The sequence below is a fragment of the Sinohyriopsis cumingii genome, chromosome 8 (assembly GCF_028554795.1).
Source record: "Sinohyriopsis cumingii isolate HCF-2022 chromosome 8, ASM2855479v2, whole genome shotgun sequence".
NCBI classification, from domain to species: domain Eukaryota; kingdom Metazoa; phylum Mollusca; class Bivalvia; order Unionida; family Unionidae; genus Sinohyriopsis; species Sinohyriopsis cumingii.
In genome coordinates, this window is record NC_142968.1 from 60,668,287 (window position 1) to 60,687,857 (window position 19,571).

Sequence of the window (19,571 nt, forward strand, 5' to 3'; positions counted from 1 at the left end):
TCCTTTTCTTTTTTATCTGCAAGAAACAGGCCATGTTTGACGATGTGCTTGCAGCGCAAGTGCTGGCCAAGATTTGATATTAGAATCCTTTCCATTTCTGGAAATGCATGCTTTGCAAAGTGTGCAATTTGTTTTGGACTTGTCGACTGCCTTTACTTTGAAGTAATTCCAGACTAAACTTCAGTGTTTCGAGTTCGACATTATTATTATGCATAGGTTTGGTAGTATATTTAATAGTGTACATTTGCTAGTCAATATTAATAATCCAATCGATTCACGGCCTTGAAAGATTGTTTTAAATCATGTAAGTTACTAAGTAATCCACATGGTGGGTGGATGCACGCATCATGCTGTGAGTTATGTCAGCATTCAGCTGCTTCGGCATGCAACTGTTACTCGTTGATTAGCAGCATTGCAGGACTGGCTAAAGAACAGATTAACTATAGTGAGTCATAGTTTCGTATTAGTTGGAAATTTGGCTACCTATCTAATCTGCCTAGCTATCTGCTAATGTGTATACTGGAAGTTCAACAACCGCACGAGGCCTCATTGGCTGGCTGGCTGCTGTCATCTTGATGAGTGCATGAATGGTATTGATAATCTGTTGTGTGCAGACAATCAGCGATAGTTCACAGCAAGTGTGTGAAAAAGTATTTACTTCGATGATCATATTGTCTTTCAATTAACCCCCAAATCAAATGTTTATTCCTTAATTTCCATTATATAATTCTGATTTAAAATTCAAGCCATGTCAAGATGAATGTTATGATTAAATTTATATTTTGGAAATTTGTTTACATCGGTACTGATTATTTCTGCTGATACTGATTATACCGATTGTTCTTATAATTGGTCCGATAATGAGTATGGCCAATTAATTGGTACAGCTTTAGTAAATAGTGTAGTGTAGACAGATTAAAATGGACTTCATTTAGTAACTACATTATTCTAATGCCCAGATGTAGGATGTTTAACATTAATGGGAATGACATCAATGATAATACTATTGACTTCATGTTTTACTGTAGTTTTTTTAAAAATAAGTTTGCAAAAAATGTTCCTTGTATGTAGTAATAGTAAGTATTAACTTGTGTTTACATACAGTTTTGATTATGTATCCTTTAAAATTAATGTAATAATGCACTTTGAGAAACACGATTTTAAAACTTGAAAAAAACTTTAATTTTGAATGAAATGTGCTACTAACCCTGTTTTCGGTGATTGTTTATTAAAAAAACAAAGAGAAGAGTTGTGAAGTATTAGCCCTCAATCTTGAATCAAATTTAAGTAGAAGTGATTTATTAATTTCTCACAGTAAAGTTTAGAAGGTTTAAAACTGATAAAGTTTTTTGTTTGATTTAGGTATTTTTCTGCCTAACAACCATTAATGTTAATTTTAGGTGTAGAAGAAATATAAATTACGCATTTACATTATCTGAATTTTTCACCCTTTTATTTTAGATGGGAATGGTTCACCAGAAATTTTGGTGCCTCTAAGAGATGTTATAGTACAGGTGTTTGCAGACTGTCCTTGGACCCATTGGACATTGCCTCTACATACATGTCTAAGGTAAGGTCATCAAACTTTCATTTCTCATTTTTCTTATTGGTGCTTTTGTCTCATTTGATTCCATTATCATAAGCTACATCACCCTTTTAGATACTCTTTCCTCCTGGTTTTAACTTCATTTGACTTGTTATAGTTACTGTTTATCATTTTCTTGATTTTATTTTCCAAATTTCACCCCAGATCCAACATAGCCACTTATAAGCTGTGATCTTCTTAGTTTGGAGACCAACTGGCTTATAGCATCAATTTTATTCACTACACAAATTGGGAATCTTTCTATTTGTGTTACAAAGAGGATGGGGAGGTTGACCATTGTGCAAGGACTAGGGGTTAGTGACCTCATGTATCTGTATACAATGTAAAGTGTTCAAGCTTATACTTTATAATAAGATTGGGTCATGTCTACCTGACAGTGATGTTAAATTCTGCATCTACCAAACAAATAAGAAGTCCTTTATTTTAGATGAATTGTACTTTTTGAAGTAGGAGAGGTACATACTAATTGGTACATTTACTTGTGACCTGTTATTACATAATGATAAGTATCCCATATCACCCATGTGAAGTTCAGTAGGTCCTGATATGAATAAAACAACTCATATTCAAAACTATTCATTTTATTCAAAAGTACTTTGTTAGTAAAGCACAACTATGAAAACAACAGTTGAAATAGTTCAGTGACCAATGCATACGCATTAACCCTTTCGTCACTAAGTAACTCTGGGGGCATAGAGTTCTCAACACTGAGTAACTTTGGAGTTGTAAAGCAAAATGACTTTTGGAATTTGAAATAATAATAATAATAATAATAATGAGGACTTTGTATAGTGCCTAATCTTTAGAAGCTCTAAGCGCTTTACAACATTAGACATCACCTGTAAGATAAAAAATATAATGATATGATTACAACAACAAACACCATGAAATTAGAAAACATAAAATACATGATGAGAATATTTCAGGTAGGAAACATTATTAGGTCTTTAAGTTCATTCTTGCAGTCGAAATAAGTGAGTTTTGAGAGCACTCTTGAATGGGATCACTGTGTCTTTGTGTCTAAGTTCAGGGGGCAATTCATTCCACGTTGCTGGGCCCTGGTATGCAAAAGAATGCTGTCCATATGACTTTGTTTTGATAATGGGACTTTGTTTTGATAATGGGAACAATTAGTATACAATTGGCAGAAGACGAGCGTACGTATGTTGCTGGTGTATACACATGGGTGAGGTCGGATAGGTATGTAGGACTAGAGTCCACTAGTGAAACGTAGCACAGAGAACAAATTTTGTGTTTGATTCTGGATCGAATGGATAGCTAGTTTAGGGTACAGAGCAGCAGGAAGGTATGCTCTGATCGTGGTACTCTAAGTATGGACTGAGCAGCTGGTGTTTTGAAATTTCACCATATTTATAGAAACAAACTTAATAGAAGCAAAGACTGAAAATATCCAAGTCATTGTGACTCTAGCCATGGTCATTACAACATGTTGGTGCAGTACTGTCCAGAGTAACACCTAGGTTTGGTACTGATTGTGTGAGTTTAATGTTGGTGTTGCTGATATTTATTGTTTGAGGTAAAGGATGTGAATGAGAAAGTCTTTGTGTTGTGACCAGAATGGCCTCAGTTTTATCATGATTCATCTGCAGCTTGTTACATGTCATCCATGATTTCACATCAGAAATGCACCTTTCTGCACCTTGGATGGTAGCATCAACTTCAGTTGGGTGGTAAGATTTGTATATTTGGGTGTCAATTGGTGATAAACTGGATGATGATCTATGACTGACACTTTAAAGCTACGTTAAAAAAAATCCAAATCACACACACACACACACGTCTAAATCCGGCACTGGACGAAATAATTAATATCACACAACAGTTTTTTTCCTTCAGTAAGTAGAATGTTAATAATAAACATTCACATAAATTTCAGGTATAGACTGAAAGTTTTTTTTTTTTTAAATTTATTACTGAATATTGTGTTTCATCGAAACACAAGAGGTTTAGAATCTTATTTTTAGCAAAGCTTCGGTTTGATTAAAATCAGATTTCAATTTCACCTAGGACAGTGGTGATTTGATTTAGATTGTGCTGTATTGAGACATGTATGTCAACATTGTGAAAATACATTTACTCATTTCACGATCAAAGTTATCTCAGACAAACAATTTTTGTTTTGACAGGCCCGATTGGCACCTCACCTTGAATACAGGATGGGTCCAAATTAAAATAGGAAGGGCCCTGTGTGTCTGGCTATCAATTCTTTTTAGCACTGCTGGTGTAGATAAAAGATCTGTGAATTGCCACATTTTGTGGTTACTTACTCAACCTTCTTCCTATTTTCATAACCCAGACATTTTAACACTTTTCCCAGGATTAAAAAATAGCCAACGGTATGTCTGGAACAGTGCCAACTTTTAGTCTATGCCTAACATTTGCATATCCTAGAGCTGCCATTTTTTCAGGATTCCTCTCGTCACATTCCTTTGGTGAAATATAATGAGCACAAAGTTCTGTATGGTGTTGCTTTGAAACCGTCTCGCTTTTAATAATGTATCCATACTTTCTTTAAGCCCTTATCATTTTGAAAAGAAAAAAAATTGTTGTCCACATTCTTTTCTTAATGTGCTATTACACCCATAAGCAACGCAAAATGGCATTGTCTTTTACTCTGGCAACTCCCACTTGGGATGCTTGAGTCACTATTATGTCACATTCCGAAAGTAACTGAATAGGTGCAGAAAATTTGCATACGAGGTCACGGAAATTCAGCTTCTAGAAGATATGCCAATATTTAAATACTTGTATTACGGTCACAGATGATACTTCAGAATCAGGTTTTCTTCTATAGTGCTTTTATTATTATTCTATTTTTCCATTGGTTTCTGGTCTCCTTTAAAAGTTTAAAAATTTACATTTTAATGACTTGAGTGATTCTTAACTTTCTCATTTGGCTGAAGGAGGGGTGGGGATACAAAAATGTAATAATAAAGAAATACAAAAACACTGCTTTCAGATAACTGATGTCCGATATGATATATGTTGTCGTATCTTCAGTCCATGTTGGCTTCCCGATGAATATCCTCAAGACTGGCATGAAACAATACCCTTGATGTGGTTAGGGTATACTAGCAGTTCTGAAATAAATAAATATTGATGCTATGAACCATTAGAGTCAGAAGCTTTTAAATATTTTCAACCCATCCCGGTTAAGTGTCACTACAAGTATCAACATTTATGATGTATGACTGACTAAAAAAGGGAACACAACAATTTTGCATTTCTTTATTTCCATAAACAAACTTAACTTCACAGAATCTTAAAATTTGTACTTTAAAGCACTATTAGTAAACAACTGTAATAATAGTAATAATAATAATACTTATAATGACCTTATTTAAAGAGGGTAACACAATTAGCTAAGAACTAATCTACCTTGAGGCCCTCATACAAAGGAATTTATTTATTTTAGCTGCATCTCTGAAGCCACTGGATATATTGGGTTTGGAAGAAGGAAACAATTGTGGGCACTTCTAATCTCAACTGGAATACTAATCCAGAGCAGAGTTCCAGAGTATTGGAAACATTTTTTTAAAAAATGACTTATTTGGTTTGGTAATTTTATACTGTTTGGTAGACATGGATCGCAGGTGGGGAGTATTACCAGGTAGCCTATACTGGAATAGTGATTGTAAATATTCAGGAGCACTATTATGGGATATCCTGTACATTAATTTGGCTTTTCTCAAACAGATTCGGTCTTTAATAGGTAATATTTTTAACCTACCAGCTAAATTTTCCTTGCTTTCTTTCTGGATTGATATTAGCCCAAATGCTCTTTTTTGAAGATGTGCCAGCTTTGCTATGTTTTTATCATTTGAATTACCCTGTACTGTATTACAGTAGTCTAAATAGGGTTGTATGTAACTGTTATAAAATAGTTTTCTGTGCCTTTCAGGGAGAAAATGTCTTATCCTACTGAGAAGCCATAAACTTGAATTGACTTTTGTACTGATATGTTTGATATGTCAAGTCCATGATAGGTTATTATCTACCAGAACACCAAGTAGTCTATCATGACAGACCATTTGCAAATTTTTATCCTTCCATTTCAGACATACTTCATCACTAACAAGATTTTTCCTTTTTTGTGGTGTTGAGAAAAGTAATATTTTAGTTTTACCAGTATTTACCGCCATGCCATTGCATATGTACCAGTTTTCCAGTTTGTTTAAGGCATTCTATAAAGAAATTTCGAGTTCATACTTTGTGTTTTGAATGTCTGACAATGTTATGTCATCTGCATAGAGATATATAGATGATATTGATTCTCTTAGTAAAAGTGGTAGGTCATTAATGAAACCTTTTGCATTTAGTTTCATATCAATTATATGTATGTTATCATGCAATGGGGTACTCACTGAGGTTGTTTCCATACTACTTTTATCATTCTTACATCCTACTTCTATATTTAAATGTTCATACATATTAGCATCTTCAAAGTCACATACAAACCCTAAAGGGGCCCCGAGTGGCCGAGTGGTCTATAGCGATCTCTGTTACGGATCACTGCCATCTCACCCCTGTCTGCGTGGGTTTGATTCCAGGATTTGGCCAATATGGGTATGTGAGAAAGCTTGCCAGTAGCTTCTTGTGGGTCGGTGGTTCTTCTCGGGGGTTTTCCCGGGTTCTTCCTCCACCATTAATACTGGCCGCCATGCATAGCATATTGTGTGCTGAAAAATGTCGCTGTGAGATAATAATTATTATAATGAGGACTTTGTATAGCGCCTAATCTTTAGAAGCTCTAAGCGCTTTACAACATTTGACAACACTCTTGTCAGACAAAAAATATATAATGATATGATTATAAAAAACAAACACCATGAAATTAGAAAACATTAAACACGCTAAGAATATTTAAGGTAGGAAACATTAATAGGTCTTTAAGTTAGTTCTTGCAGTCGAAAAGTGAGTTTTGAGAGCACTCTTGAATGGGATCACTGTGTCTTTATTTATGTCTAAGTTCAGTGGGCAATTCATTCCACATTGCTGAGCCCTGGTATGCAAAAGAATGCTGTCCATATGACTTTGTTATCATAGTGGGAATATCAGTATATGATTGTCAGAAGAGGAGCATAAGTATCTTGCTTGTGTGTACACATGGGTGAGGTCAGATAGGTATGTTGGACTAGGGTCCGACAGTGAAACGTAGCACAGAGAACAAATTTTGTGTTTGATTCTGGATCGAATGGATAGCCAGTGTAGGATACAGAGCAGCGGGGAGGTATGCTCTGATCATGGTACTCTAAGTATGATCCGAGCAGCAGTGTTTTGTACTTTTTGAAGTTTCTGGAGCAGATTTTGAGATGAACCAGACATAATTGAGTTACAATAGTCTAGTCTTGAAAGTACTAATGAACACACAGGTGTTTTAGTGGCATCAACTGAAAGATATTTGTGAATTGAGCTGATGCGTCTCAGCTCAAGATACACAGCCTTGCATATGTTCATGACATGTTGGTGCAATGTGCGAGTACTGTCTAATTCATATTCATATTCACCATATTTATAGAAACAAACTTAATAGAAGCAAAGACTGAAAATATCCAAGTCATTGTGACTCTAGCCATGGTCATTACAACATGTTGGTGCAGTACTGTCCAGAGTAACACATAGGTTTGGTACTGATTGTGTGAATTTAATGTTGGTGCTGCTGATATTTATTGTTTGAGGTAAAGGATGTGAATGAGAGTCTTTGTGTTGTGATCAGAATGGCCTCAGTTTTATCATCATTCATCTGCAGCTTGTTACATTTCACATCAGAAATGCACCTCTCTATACCTTGGATGGTAGCATCAACTTCAGTTGGTCGGCTAGATTTGTATATTTGGGTGTCATCAGCGTACAGTTGGTGAGACACTGGATGATGATCTGTGACACTTGAGAGCAACTCTGTACAGAATGAAGAGAACAGGTCCAAGAACAGACCCCTGTGGAACACCACAACATAGATCAACTGGGCTGGAGTGTATTCCATTTGCAGATACAATTTGTGTCCTGTTGACCAAGTAGGACTTGAACCACAGTAAGGCTGTATCATGAATGCCAAATACATGCTGCAGACGGTGAAGTAATATATCATGATCTATTGTGTCAAATGCTGCAGACAAATCAAGGAGGTTGAGGACTGTAATCCTTCCGCTATTCATGCAGAGAGAATGTCATTAACTACTTTTAGAAGAGTAGTTTCAGTACTGTGGCAAGGGCGACATGCAGATTTTACATTGCTAAAAAGACTTTGAATTTAGATGAGATACAAGCTGGGATAGAACAAACTTTTCTAAGACTTTTGATATGAATGGGAGATTAGAAACTGGGCGGTAGTTCTTTAAATCGTTATGGTCTAGTGTTGGTTTTTTCAGCAGAGGCTTTACAATGGCAGTTTTGAAAAATGATGGGAATTCCCCGGATGAGAGAGAGGTATTAATAACATCAGTTAGTGAAGGCAATACTGGATCTAAGCACTCAAGCAGCAGTGATGTTGGAACTGGATCAAGTTCACATGACTTTGGTGCACTATTCGTCACGATTGTATGTACGAAATCCATAGAGACAGGTTCAAATGCTGCTAATGGTTGCCACTCAAATTCTCTATCCCAAATGTATGGTGACGACGAGTCAGTTGAAATTGTGGTGTGAAGCTTATCTCTAATGGTTTGTACTTTGTCATGGAAGAAATTTGCAAACATGTCTGGAAGGTTGACTGGAGAGAAGGTAGTTGGAAGTGGTGTTGATTTGTTCCTTGATATCAGCTTGTTAGTAATCTCGAAGAGCTCTTTGCAGCTGGAACTTTCCATGATTTTAGTAGTGTAGTGGGCTGATTTCGCTGCATGGACTATATTTGTGACGTTCTTTTTAGAGGCTTCATAGATTTGCTTATGATTAGTGAGTTTGGTGGAAAGCCAAAGCCTCTCAGCTTTATGGCGGTCTCTTTTAGCAGTGCGAAGCTGGTCCCTAACACTGCTATACCTTGGAGAACACTTTTGAATTGATACTCTGCACTTGGTAGCTGGTGCATGTTTGTAAAGCAATGAACGCAGGCAGTTAACGAGTTGTTCTGCGGTAGGAGGTAAGCAAGTTGTTAAGTTAGCTTGGATGTTGTGCATTAGTTTGGTTCTATTTATCCCATTACCTCATAGAGCATAGTGACCAAGTGCAGCTCGCTATACATAGAACACAGGTTACCTAGTCGACCGCATACGCATAGCTTGCCTGTGAACTATTAAGCAATGTAGTGTATGTTACGTTTAACAGCAATTTTAACCATTTTACATTTTTGGTACACATCTATTGCATGTGGAACAATTTAAGAGTAAAGTCCGATTGTTATAGCTGTGTAATTATTTATCACAGAAGAATTTGTTATGTGCTTTAAAATCTGGAGAGAATTCGTTCACCGTCATGTCAGTGAGGCCGTGTGACCAACCGTAGAGCTGCCATTTCTCATACTCGAAATTTACAAGTTTTTCATCTGTGTCTACATCACTAAGTCATCTAAATTTGATAATTTATAAAAACTAATTGCAGCCTATATCAATATCAGAGCCTTTAAATAGGTTATTGAATCTTTCATAGTTGTGATTCTAATCATGAAAACTTCGTAAGTACTGAATGAAATCCGCGACCGCCATTTTGGAGAGTGGAGATTACGACCCAGTTACTTTAAATAGCAGATATCGACCAGTACATAAACAGTGACCACGTGATCTGACGTAATTGTCATTCACAGAAATGAATGTAGTATCTAATAAGGGGTTTTCCCCGAAGGTGGCGCTACGAAAACCGGCTTAAAATGGCTGATGTTTACAGCAGACGTCAAAAGGCGCTTCTATGGGACTTTTGTAGAAGCGTCAAAAGTCGCTTCGATGCGACTTTTGTAGAGACATCCAAAGACGGTTGTATGAGGTAATGGGTTATCATACGGAGGTTTCTTTTAGTAGCAGGTGGAGGGTTAGGGACCGATACGTCAAGATGGCATATAATGCAGAGGTGATCTGATGCAAGGTCATGGGATACCAGGGAGGACCGTAGAATGTTATCATCAGGTCTATGAAGAATCCAGTCTAAAATATGACCGTATTTTTGGGTGGGTTGGTTAACTGACTGTTTCAGGTTGAAAACATTAATGGAATCTATGAGTTTTGATGTATTTGGGTTTCTGGGACAGTCAGAGTGAAAGTTGAAATCTCTAGGAATAACCAGGTTGCCACCTATCGAATTTCCATAGTCCAGGAGATTCGGAAACTGCTCCAAAAAGATAGCCAGCCAGCTTGTGTTTTCTACTAGGAGGAGGGAGGTATGGGCAGAAAAAAATGGATTGACCTTTGCTCCAGTGTGAGTATGGTTTGGACTAGTTCAAATGATGTGTGGTCGAAATCGAATGTTGTGGTGTTGTTAAGACGTTTCATTATGGTGTTCTTTGTGATGACAGCAATTCACCTCCGCGAGAGTTACGGGGGAACAACTTGATGGAGTAAATAGTGGGTGTTAGATCCACACACTTGGGCTCATCACCTGATATTTTCTGCCATGTTTCTGTCAGGAAAAATAGGTCAGTATTCTGGTCGTTGATAAAATTAACTATTTCTTTGTGCTTCTCTGGTGGTCCTATTGACTGGGCATTAAATAATGCAATACGCAGAGGTATCTCCTGGATTGTTGACACAAAGGTTGACGAATTAATAGGGATTTGAATTAGGTTATCTAAATTAATGGTCGATTTTTTTTTTTAAATTGTTGAGCCGAAATAAGGGAGATAACTGGAATTCTTCTTCCTGTTCTACACTGGCCAGCTTTGAAACGTTTCTTTTTTCACTTCTGTTTACATTTAGGTAATGATGAATGTAGTCCCAGTTCGTTTAGTCTAGAGCACAATGTAGTGTGGAGAGCCAAGGAGTGATTATTTAAAGCAATTAACGAGGGTCCATCGTAGCATAAACGATCTGTAACGGAGAACGCTTTAGACCACTCAGCCATTCGGGGCCCCTGTTCTTTATGTAGCATTTCTTAAGGGCCATGGTTACTGCATTTTACACTGATGATATTTCTGATCCTGTTATTAATTTTTTCCATAACAACCGTATTATTATTATAGGACAAATTACAATGCATAAAGACATGTAAGTTTTATTAATATGTTCCATGTTAACAATTAACGGTCAATATAATATAATGAAACTTTATGTGGCAAATTTATTATGTCATTATCTCAAGATAAACTATTTATGCAGAAAATTGTGATATGCCATTATTTGGTTTTAATAAAGCAATGAGTAGTGCATATCAGGATGAATAAATTAAGTACATAACAGACTTGTGACTCTTTGTACGATATTGTCATTTAGGAAGCAATCATTTTGTGGTAAATAAGGCACTTTCTGACTCTTCATTGTTGCAAAGTGCATAGCTCTTTCCGTGCCTTGCACCCACTATACATTTTCATTGTTGAGTTAAGCCTTCCCTGCCTTGCAGTCCCACTATACATTGTGTACATACATTTTCGTTGTTGAGTTAAGCCTTCCCTGCCTTGCAGTCCCACTTTACATTGTATACATACATTTTTCGTTGTTGAGTTAAGCCTTCCCTGCCTTGCAGTCCCACTATATATTGTATACATACATTTTCGTTGTTGAGTTAAGCCTTCCCTGCCTTGCAGTCCCACTATACATTGTATACATACATTTTCATTGTTGAGATAAACCATCATGTGTCCATCTTTGACACTCAACAGGAGGATACAGATTTGAATAAGAATTGACAGTGAAGAACTAAAACTCATTTATTTATTGCAGTAAAATTAAAAGACCTGAAATCAGGCAGTAGATAAATAGATTACCTTTTGTCATACCTAATGTGTAGGTCTTGTTATACAGGAAAAATTAGTCCCATTTTATGGTCATATATTTTAATATTCCCTTGCATATTTACACTAAAGGATATAAAACATTAACTCACAAACCTGATGAAGCATCTTCAAAGTCAGATGTGTCCGATGTATCTGTATCATCTGTATTGAAAAAAGAAAGACATTTATCAAATTATGCAGTTATTACTCTATACTGTGCTGTCACTGTTGGGACAAACTATCATGTAACTATATTCGGACTCTGGTCAATGGCAGGCTACAAAGTTGAGTGAAGCTAGCAGCAAGGAACTGAAAATGATCATTTTGTAACAGCAAATATTAAAGACGTGAAATTAGGCATTTTATGAAGGTCAAGATTTTGCCTTTAAAAGTATCAAAGTAATGCAAAGGTCCTGCTTTATGTGTTTCAGAGTAGAATAAATTGCCCCATTTCAAGGATAGATAAGTACAATATGAATTAACAAACAAGATAATTTGCCAGTTAGGTTCGTTAATATGAGATGTTACTATGAAAAAACTTTATAAAATGACAAGTGTTAATAAAGGGTTAATTAAATTCATTTATTCTCTTGTGAACCAAATTTGGGGGTTTTGCACAACAACAACATAAACTGTTTTTCTGTTTAAATTTGTGGGTGAGTCTCAGATGGGAATATAGGCTTACTCAAAATTCACTGCTGTATTATTGCTAATCATATTTCTAAATACAAATGCATGTACATCAGTATATCCCCTAAGACTGAGAGTTTAAAAAATCCTCATGGTGTCATACCTGAGGTCAGATTGAGCAAAAACAAACCTGGTGTTAAACTGGTGGTCAGATAACAAATGTGTGGGTCTCTGATGCACAGACGAGGGTAAAGGGAAACACGGTGTAATGTAATGGTCAAAATGAATTTCCTGGAGCAGTATAAGACTGTTTTTCCTTTATATCAAAGTGTTGAAGCTATATATGATATTCTTGAGGAATAACAACATTTCAAGATGGTACTGTGTCCATATTGGACTTAAAATCAGTATCATTTTCATGTGCCCAACCAGGCATAAAACATTTTTTCCTATCAACCTTATGTTGATATGGTCATCAATTCATGTGATATCGCAATGACGATAAGAAGTCTTTTGGTGAAAACGCATTCAAAATGACCATCCATTTATGAGCAGTAGCAATACACTACTTATCTAGTGATCACATGGTAGCCAAAATTGATTTCAGGTCAACATTATTTTCATTTAGGCCCAAGTTAGTACTTAGTAACATAAACAAATTTTGAAGATGTCCATGACATCGGCCACGTTAGCGGTCAGATTGGCACCATTTTCATTTAGGACCAACAAGATTCTGGCTAAGACCCCATGTTGATAAGATTTTCCCCTTATGATAAATAGCAATAACAAGCTTCTCAACATAGCTGTCATGGTTGCCATAACAGCTTTCAGACTGGTACCATTTTCATTTAGACTCAACGAGATATCGTAAAAAGTCATTGAAAACCATATGTCGATGTGACTTTTCTTCCAGGAGGAGATCTTATAGCAGAAATTTGAATATGGTCATGGTGGCAGCAATGTTGAAAGTCGGATTGTCACTGTTTTTATTTAGAACCTGCTAGATGACATAATAGTGTATCTTTTGGTGGGAACCCATGATATGTTATTTCTTAAATGTCAGATTGAAGCAATTTGCATTTATTAACAAATAAACATCATAAGAAGATCATTTTAACCATGAATCCTGATAATGATATGCCATATATAGTAGCAGAAATAAAATTTTCAAGTTGGATATTGCAGCTGTTGTATTAAATAAATAAACCATTTTCATTTACAATCAGCTAGACCTTGGCATGAATGTGTGTTTACAGTTTCATAGCAGTTCTCCATGTAGAATGATTGATAACATGCCATCCCTTAAGCTCCTCTGACCTATAACCAGTAGAGCTAGAATTTGGTCATATTTATCCATTTGGACAGCAATCTACAGTATTACAACCTAATGTTCTGATTAAATTTCTTAGATTTGAATCTTACTTCTTATGGTAGAATTGTCCCTAAATAAAAAATGGTCTTGTATAATATTAAATCAACATTATGGCCCTTTCATTAACATGGAATGGATTGATCTAGTGACCCTTTTGGAGAATGTTTCAATCTAGATTTTAAAATCCATTGTTACTTTAAAGGCTGCCATGAAATATAATCTGCATAAAATAGACACACACACACACACATTGTATACATGTATATAACCAATCATGGTTCATACAAGTCCTTTCTTTTCTCTGATACTCATTTAGTGGTTTTAAACTTTATGAAATATATTTGTTATGAACTGAAAGAAAAGAAAATCAGAAATAACTTTGTTCTTGAAACTTAAATTGGTTTTCCTATCATAAATGTACTCTCAAGTATCATTTTTTATAGGAAAATATTTGCCAGGAAGGCCTTCTGTTAGGTAACACTTTTCCAGTTTATTATCATTTACTTTAAACTACTTGTATAAACTTTCTTATGAACATATTCCAAAAATATGTTACATGTACCTCGCTCTTGAAAATGTAATCATATAGCCAATAATGTTATTTAAATAAATGAAAATAATTGATAATGACACATAATAATGATTCTTAATAGTGATTTTTAAAAAAGAAAACATTCATAAGAGATAAAATACTTAAAGTTAATAATATATAATATCTGCTTCAACAAAACTAACACATCATTCACAGCAAATACAGCAGGCAGTGAAAACTTTCATAATGGCATCAGTTTGGGCAAATGCAACAGTTACATTATGTACACAAAACAGTTGCAACTTACAGTCCTTGAAATCACTGCATTTCACCTTTGTCATCTCAGATGAGTATTTGTGTTGTTTTTCTCTCAATTCTGTGATGAAGTGAAGCTCTGTTTTCAGTTTCTTTGTTTCTGTGTGAAAAAAAATGTAAAGACACTTATGATTATGAAGAATATGCATTTCTAATGCCAAAAATCTTCTGTATTCAGCAGAATCTCAGTATGAGTAAGAAACGTTAGTGCCTAAAACAAATTCTGATTTTTGTGGGGATATTGACACAAAGGTTGTGAAGATATAAAATAATACCCCCATACTTTAGTGTGATGTACAGAGATATTGTGATAATGTTTCATCTGTCCGATTTAGGCATATGTTGCCAAAATGGCCCTCATAACCAGCTGTTGGTGATTTACAATATGTTGTAATTACATTACCCTGTGGTCAAAATTTGCTAGAGGGATCTCATTCTTGACTATCACCCCATAGTTTCCATGAAGAAGATCAGATACGCAAATGTTTCAAAGTTCATATGTGCAATAGTTTGGTTGGCTTTGATATTTTATGGCACAGGATCACAAGCAGGTCTTTTAGTATCAAGGCAGTGGCAGTAAAGTGCCTTGCCCAAGAACATTTAAGGAGCTGATCTGGGCTGATTTGATGGTAAGAATAATAGTCAAAAATGTGGTCACAGCAGTTTTAGTAGTAGTTGTAAAATTAAGATGAAATAAAAAAGTGACAGTTATGACCTGTACAGAATGTCCTTATCATTCTCGTACATTTGAGTATGACAAGGATACTGTGTACAGCAGTTACATGGAACTCAAATAGGTAATTATGTAATACTGAATTTGTTCAAAGAGTTGAATGATGTCCATCTTTTGTGAGCCTTGCAAGCAAAAGAAGAATATTATTCAACGAGTTTCATAAATTTATCATTCAGAATTCTGTTTGAATCCTGCTAAAGATTCTCTGCTCTTGGGCATTTAGATATCATTGCATTTTGTTCGTTTTGTACCATTATTAAATCTATTAGGTAAACATTTTTCAAACCATTTTGTACAAAACGGGCAGTAATAATAAGGCCATGTTGCTGTTGGGATCATTTTTAAACTTTGGTTGTCTTTGCAGATTGGTAAAATCAGGGTGACTCTTCACTCACAGAAAATATCCATAATCATTTCCATCAGTTTACAGTCATGGTATCTGTTTATTCTGAATGCTCTCTGTCTCTGGCACTGCATAATTGATGCTGTTTATGGATCCTGATCCTGATATGTTTACCTTTTCTATACATGTAAAGTAAACTTTTCAAGATCAGTTTTTTTTATTTTATTTGCAGTATACTTTAAGAATGGCTTATTCTCTTGTATGTACATTTGTTGAAAGGATTAGCATATCTCTCTTGCTCTTGAGTTTTCCTGAATTTTCCTTTAGCATCCTTGGATTGTTTTTAGCTAGCAGAGAAAATTTTAAACCATACCAATCTTCAGAATCTTACCCTGTCATGGGCTTCAAGGAAACGGTGTGACAAACAAGGCTTGGTTTTTGAATTGTGCCCTTTTAAAGTTGTCTTACACCTTGCTACCTAGACTGAACCCTTACTATACAATATCGTCATGATGATCTGACTCAAACATATATCATGATTTGCAAAAACGATGTAACCATTTATATGATGATATATTTCTTAGACAGGATGAATATAGTCAAGAGATATTCTAAGCAGGTCAGATGTGTATTACTCCATCCCATATTCATGTATACTTGGTTTAGAGTCACAGCTTTGGTTTTGTAAGCAATTGGCATTTGTACCATGCTTACCTCTTCTGGGACAAAGTCCCCTCATTCAAGCTCAAAATTCCTCTCTGCAGTTATGGAAAGTTTTAGAGCACCTAGAACAAAAAGCAGTACAGATTTAACTCCATCACTTATCAGTGGTAAACGGTTTTGTTTGGTTCATTGGTAATTACAAACCAGTTTCTCTCCTTTGCAAACCTGGACTTTTGGCAAAGAATCAGCTGCCTCCAGTAGTACCATACCCTAGCAAGACCACCAGTCTAGGTCATATTTGCACAAGGGATGATCAGGTAGACTTCTTTGTCTAGTTTGGGTCTTATAGTTCTATTTGACCACGGCACAAGGCAGAAGGAAGTGTCAGAAGCATCTCATCCTACCTAATAATGGTGTCACTAAAATTTCAGCATCCAGCATTTCCATGTAGATTGATTCACTATCAATAGAGCTTATCAGTCCATCACTGAGAAGGACCTTTCTTTCATGAGAATTGAAGTCTATGAAGCTGTGGCTATCACTACTTCCTGAGCCTATCTTAATCATTCTGCACTTGAGAATATTGTGAAAGCTTTGCTTTGTTGGTCACACATTACTTTCTCCTTTTTCCATCAGTCTTTGGTGCACAAGAGCAAGCAATTTTCTCTTTGGGCTCAATAGTAACTGCTCAGGAGAGCAGGAATGCAGTTTTAAAGGTAAGATTCTCAAAGGAAGCTTCACTCAGTGGTTCATAAGGAGTCTTTGACAAAATCCACAAAATGCATGAGAGATTATATTTTGGTATCAGTGAGTGAGAAACTGGTCTCAGCACTTGACAAAGTCAGACTGATGAGGGCATGATCTGGTGGAGGGACACTTTGAAAACTTGACTGTGTTAGCGCTGCCTTATATTCACTAATCAGTGTATCCCCCAAGGGTGTACAATTGAGGGTAAAATAACCCCCTTTGGTGTCAGGACTGTAGGGTCAAATAAAAAATGTGTGGGTCAAAAATGTACTGATAAATTTTCATCTCACCCATACTTTTTCAGCTTGAAATCTGATAATGCAACTTGCACAACATTCTCTCTCTCTCTCTCTCTAAAATACAAATAAACCAACATGCACAATTAACAAACAAATGCATTGTCCATTCAAACAATAATTTTATTAATTCATTTTTCTTAGTTTAAATCATACTTTTAACAGTCTTCTTATAATCTTTTTGTAGCAATATTATAGGCCAACACAATACATCTCAAAAACCAATACAAAAAGCCAATTAAATCTTTTTAACCAAATGGCAGTTAATTTACAGCCTGTCATAAAATGTCACACATTTGTCCAAAAATCAAAATGGCTAATGATTAATCTTCTTTCTAATAAGTTGTACTTGAACTTTAAGATCTTTCTTTTATTGCAGCAAGTTAAAAACCAACAAAATCTACATTGACCGCCTACCTTTGTAATCCAATAAATGCAATTGTCTCACTAATTTCGTTGTTGTGAAAGAATGTTTTGTGTGATAATGTGATCTCTAGATATCTTGTGACAAACAAGGGCAGATTTTGTAAAATTCTTAAACCCTGCCATGAAAGGATTATTCACTTTTGCAGTCTTTGCAATCATTGGATCAGAAGTCACACATGTAATCCTAATGTATGTGCCATATTCCAGTCAAGGGAATTATTAGCTCCATTTTTCATTAAAGTTAGGTCCATAGTTAATATTCTGCTTCTTTCACTTTTTTCGCTAATCACGTTTAGTGCACGATGTTTTAATCTGGAGATCACTTTCTAGTGTAACAAGCATTGAGCTTAAACATCTAGATGACAGCTTGCTGAGCTCGATGGAAATCGCGTGAGAGCTCGTGAGATATGGGGGAGCTACTCTGTCATAACATTGCCTATGCTAGTTTGGTTCATGGTTTCATATGTTCCCTGCATTGCACTCTGCTATACGAATAGAGGAGCGCAAGGCAGGGAGCAAACAGTGAGGGGAACCTGAGTCAGTGCCTATGCTCAAAGTATTTACGATGCTATCCAATGCATTTGGGTATTATATAAATCCTGATCACGTTATGAAAATCCTTTGCGTCAAAAAAATGTACAGCAACAAAATACATGCATCAATTTTCTCCAGCGTGTGTCACTGACGCACAAATGTGCATAAAGGGAAACGCTGTCAAATGAAGTGTGTTCACCCGACATACAACCGGGGCCTCTAGATTTTAAGTTTGTTGGATTTTCTTTCCTTTTAACGTTTCTTTTATTCCACCTCCTTTATTTGATTCAAAAGACATAATTAACGTGATAATACAAAGAGGCCAACTTTTAATTCAGTGCAACAATACAACAAGTACTTCCAAAAGTCTGTTATCAAAACACGGTCGGCACTTAATTAGGTTCTCAGAGAAAGACCTGCGGACATAGCTGTTATGGTAGATTGACGCATTTTACGTTTAATATCAAGAAGACACATTGGATTTATGGCGATTATACTTAAAAGGAACTAAAGATAGAAATAGAACACAAATTTCAATTGATAAAAAAATTATTTAATTTGTATTTATTAACTCTTTACCTTCTGCTAACACATATATGCGACCTTAAAAATAGCCTTGTAACCCCAGAGATGCATATACAAGCTGCTAATAATACTCTCACTGTCCCGGCTGGCTCATACATGCGTTTCCGGCCAAGGGTTGGGAAACCCCAGATATGCATATACACGTTTCATATTAAAGCTTTGTATTGGATGAAATTATAAACATCCGTTCTCTTTTATAATATTTAGCCAATGAAAATAGTCCTTACATAAAATGATGAACATATTCTCTTAGTAGTTTAACAGTATATAAGCGGAAAATTCTATTAAAAACGAGGTCAGTGGTGACAGTAAAACAAAATGTCAACATTCATGTATTCTGATGCCAGTTCTGATGGAAGTTTTGAAGTATTTGAAAGTGATGATATTGATTTTAACTAGATTCAAGATGTAGAATTGGACATTAGTATAAGTCCTGTTTCGACACCTGACATTTCAGATTTATCTGAAACGCGAAACAGTCAAATCTGGTTGGAATATGTGAGACTGGTAAAATGTGGACGACTTTACAGCAGTTTTAGGGCCAGCATTTATTTTAGAAGAAAATGCAAGGGAAATATATTTCTTTTTACATGCTTCAGGCAGTATCATAATAAATTACCAGATCTGCAATAAAATAGTGGACACATTGGTGTGCAAAATAGTGGTGAGAAAAGTAATCTAATATACATTTTAAACACATAACATTGAGATATATTTTTTTATTATAAATATGTGAATATAAACATTGATTCCTGTGGATTATATGTACTTGTTGGTGGAAATGAGTGGCACAAAACATTGGTAAGTGTTTACAAAATTTTTTTTACATTAAATTGCATAGTTTGCATGGAACAGAATTGATACAGAAAATGTAGACAGCATGTAAATAACTCAAGAAGTTCTCACTCAGGCAGCTAT

General features: G+C 35.5%; 2 protein-coding genes across 9 annotated transcripts in view; one reads left to right on the top strand and one right to left on the bottom strand.

Moving 5' to 3' along the window:
* LOC149793651 (uncharacterized) overlaps positions 1-19,571 on the top strand; it is a 163,382-nt gene that overhangs the window by 26,395 nt on the left and 117,416 nt on the right. For all 5 annotated transcript variants that reach the window (XR_016422860.1, XR_016422862.1, XR_016422861.1 and 2 more), the window contains exon 4: positions 1,462-1,570. Coding sequence is in view for 1 of the 5 variants with exons in the window: in XM_089967632.1 (XP_089823758.1) it covers positions 1,462-1,570 (109 nt within the window). In the remaining 4 variants the exon portion in view is untranslated. The remainder of the gene's footprint in view (positions 1-1,461; positions 1,571-19,571) is intronic.
* The window catches only part of LOC149793652 (uncharacterized), a 143,361-nt gene continuing 125,961 nt past the window's right edge, over positions 2,172-19,571 (bottom strand). For all 4 annotated transcript variants that reach the window (XM_089967631.1, XM_089967629.1, XM_089967630.1 and 1 more), the window contains 3 exons: positions 14,319-14,426; positions 11,592-11,639; positions 2,172-4,707 (listed from right to left, as the gene is read on the bottom strand). In XM_089967631.1, coding sequence (XP_089823757.1) covers positions 4,655-4,707; positions 11,592-11,639; positions 14,319-14,426 — 209 coding nt within the window. In that variant the 3' untranslated portion in view covers positions 2,172-4,654. The remainder of the gene's footprint in view (positions 4,708-11,591; positions 11,640-14,318; positions 14,427-19,571) is intronic.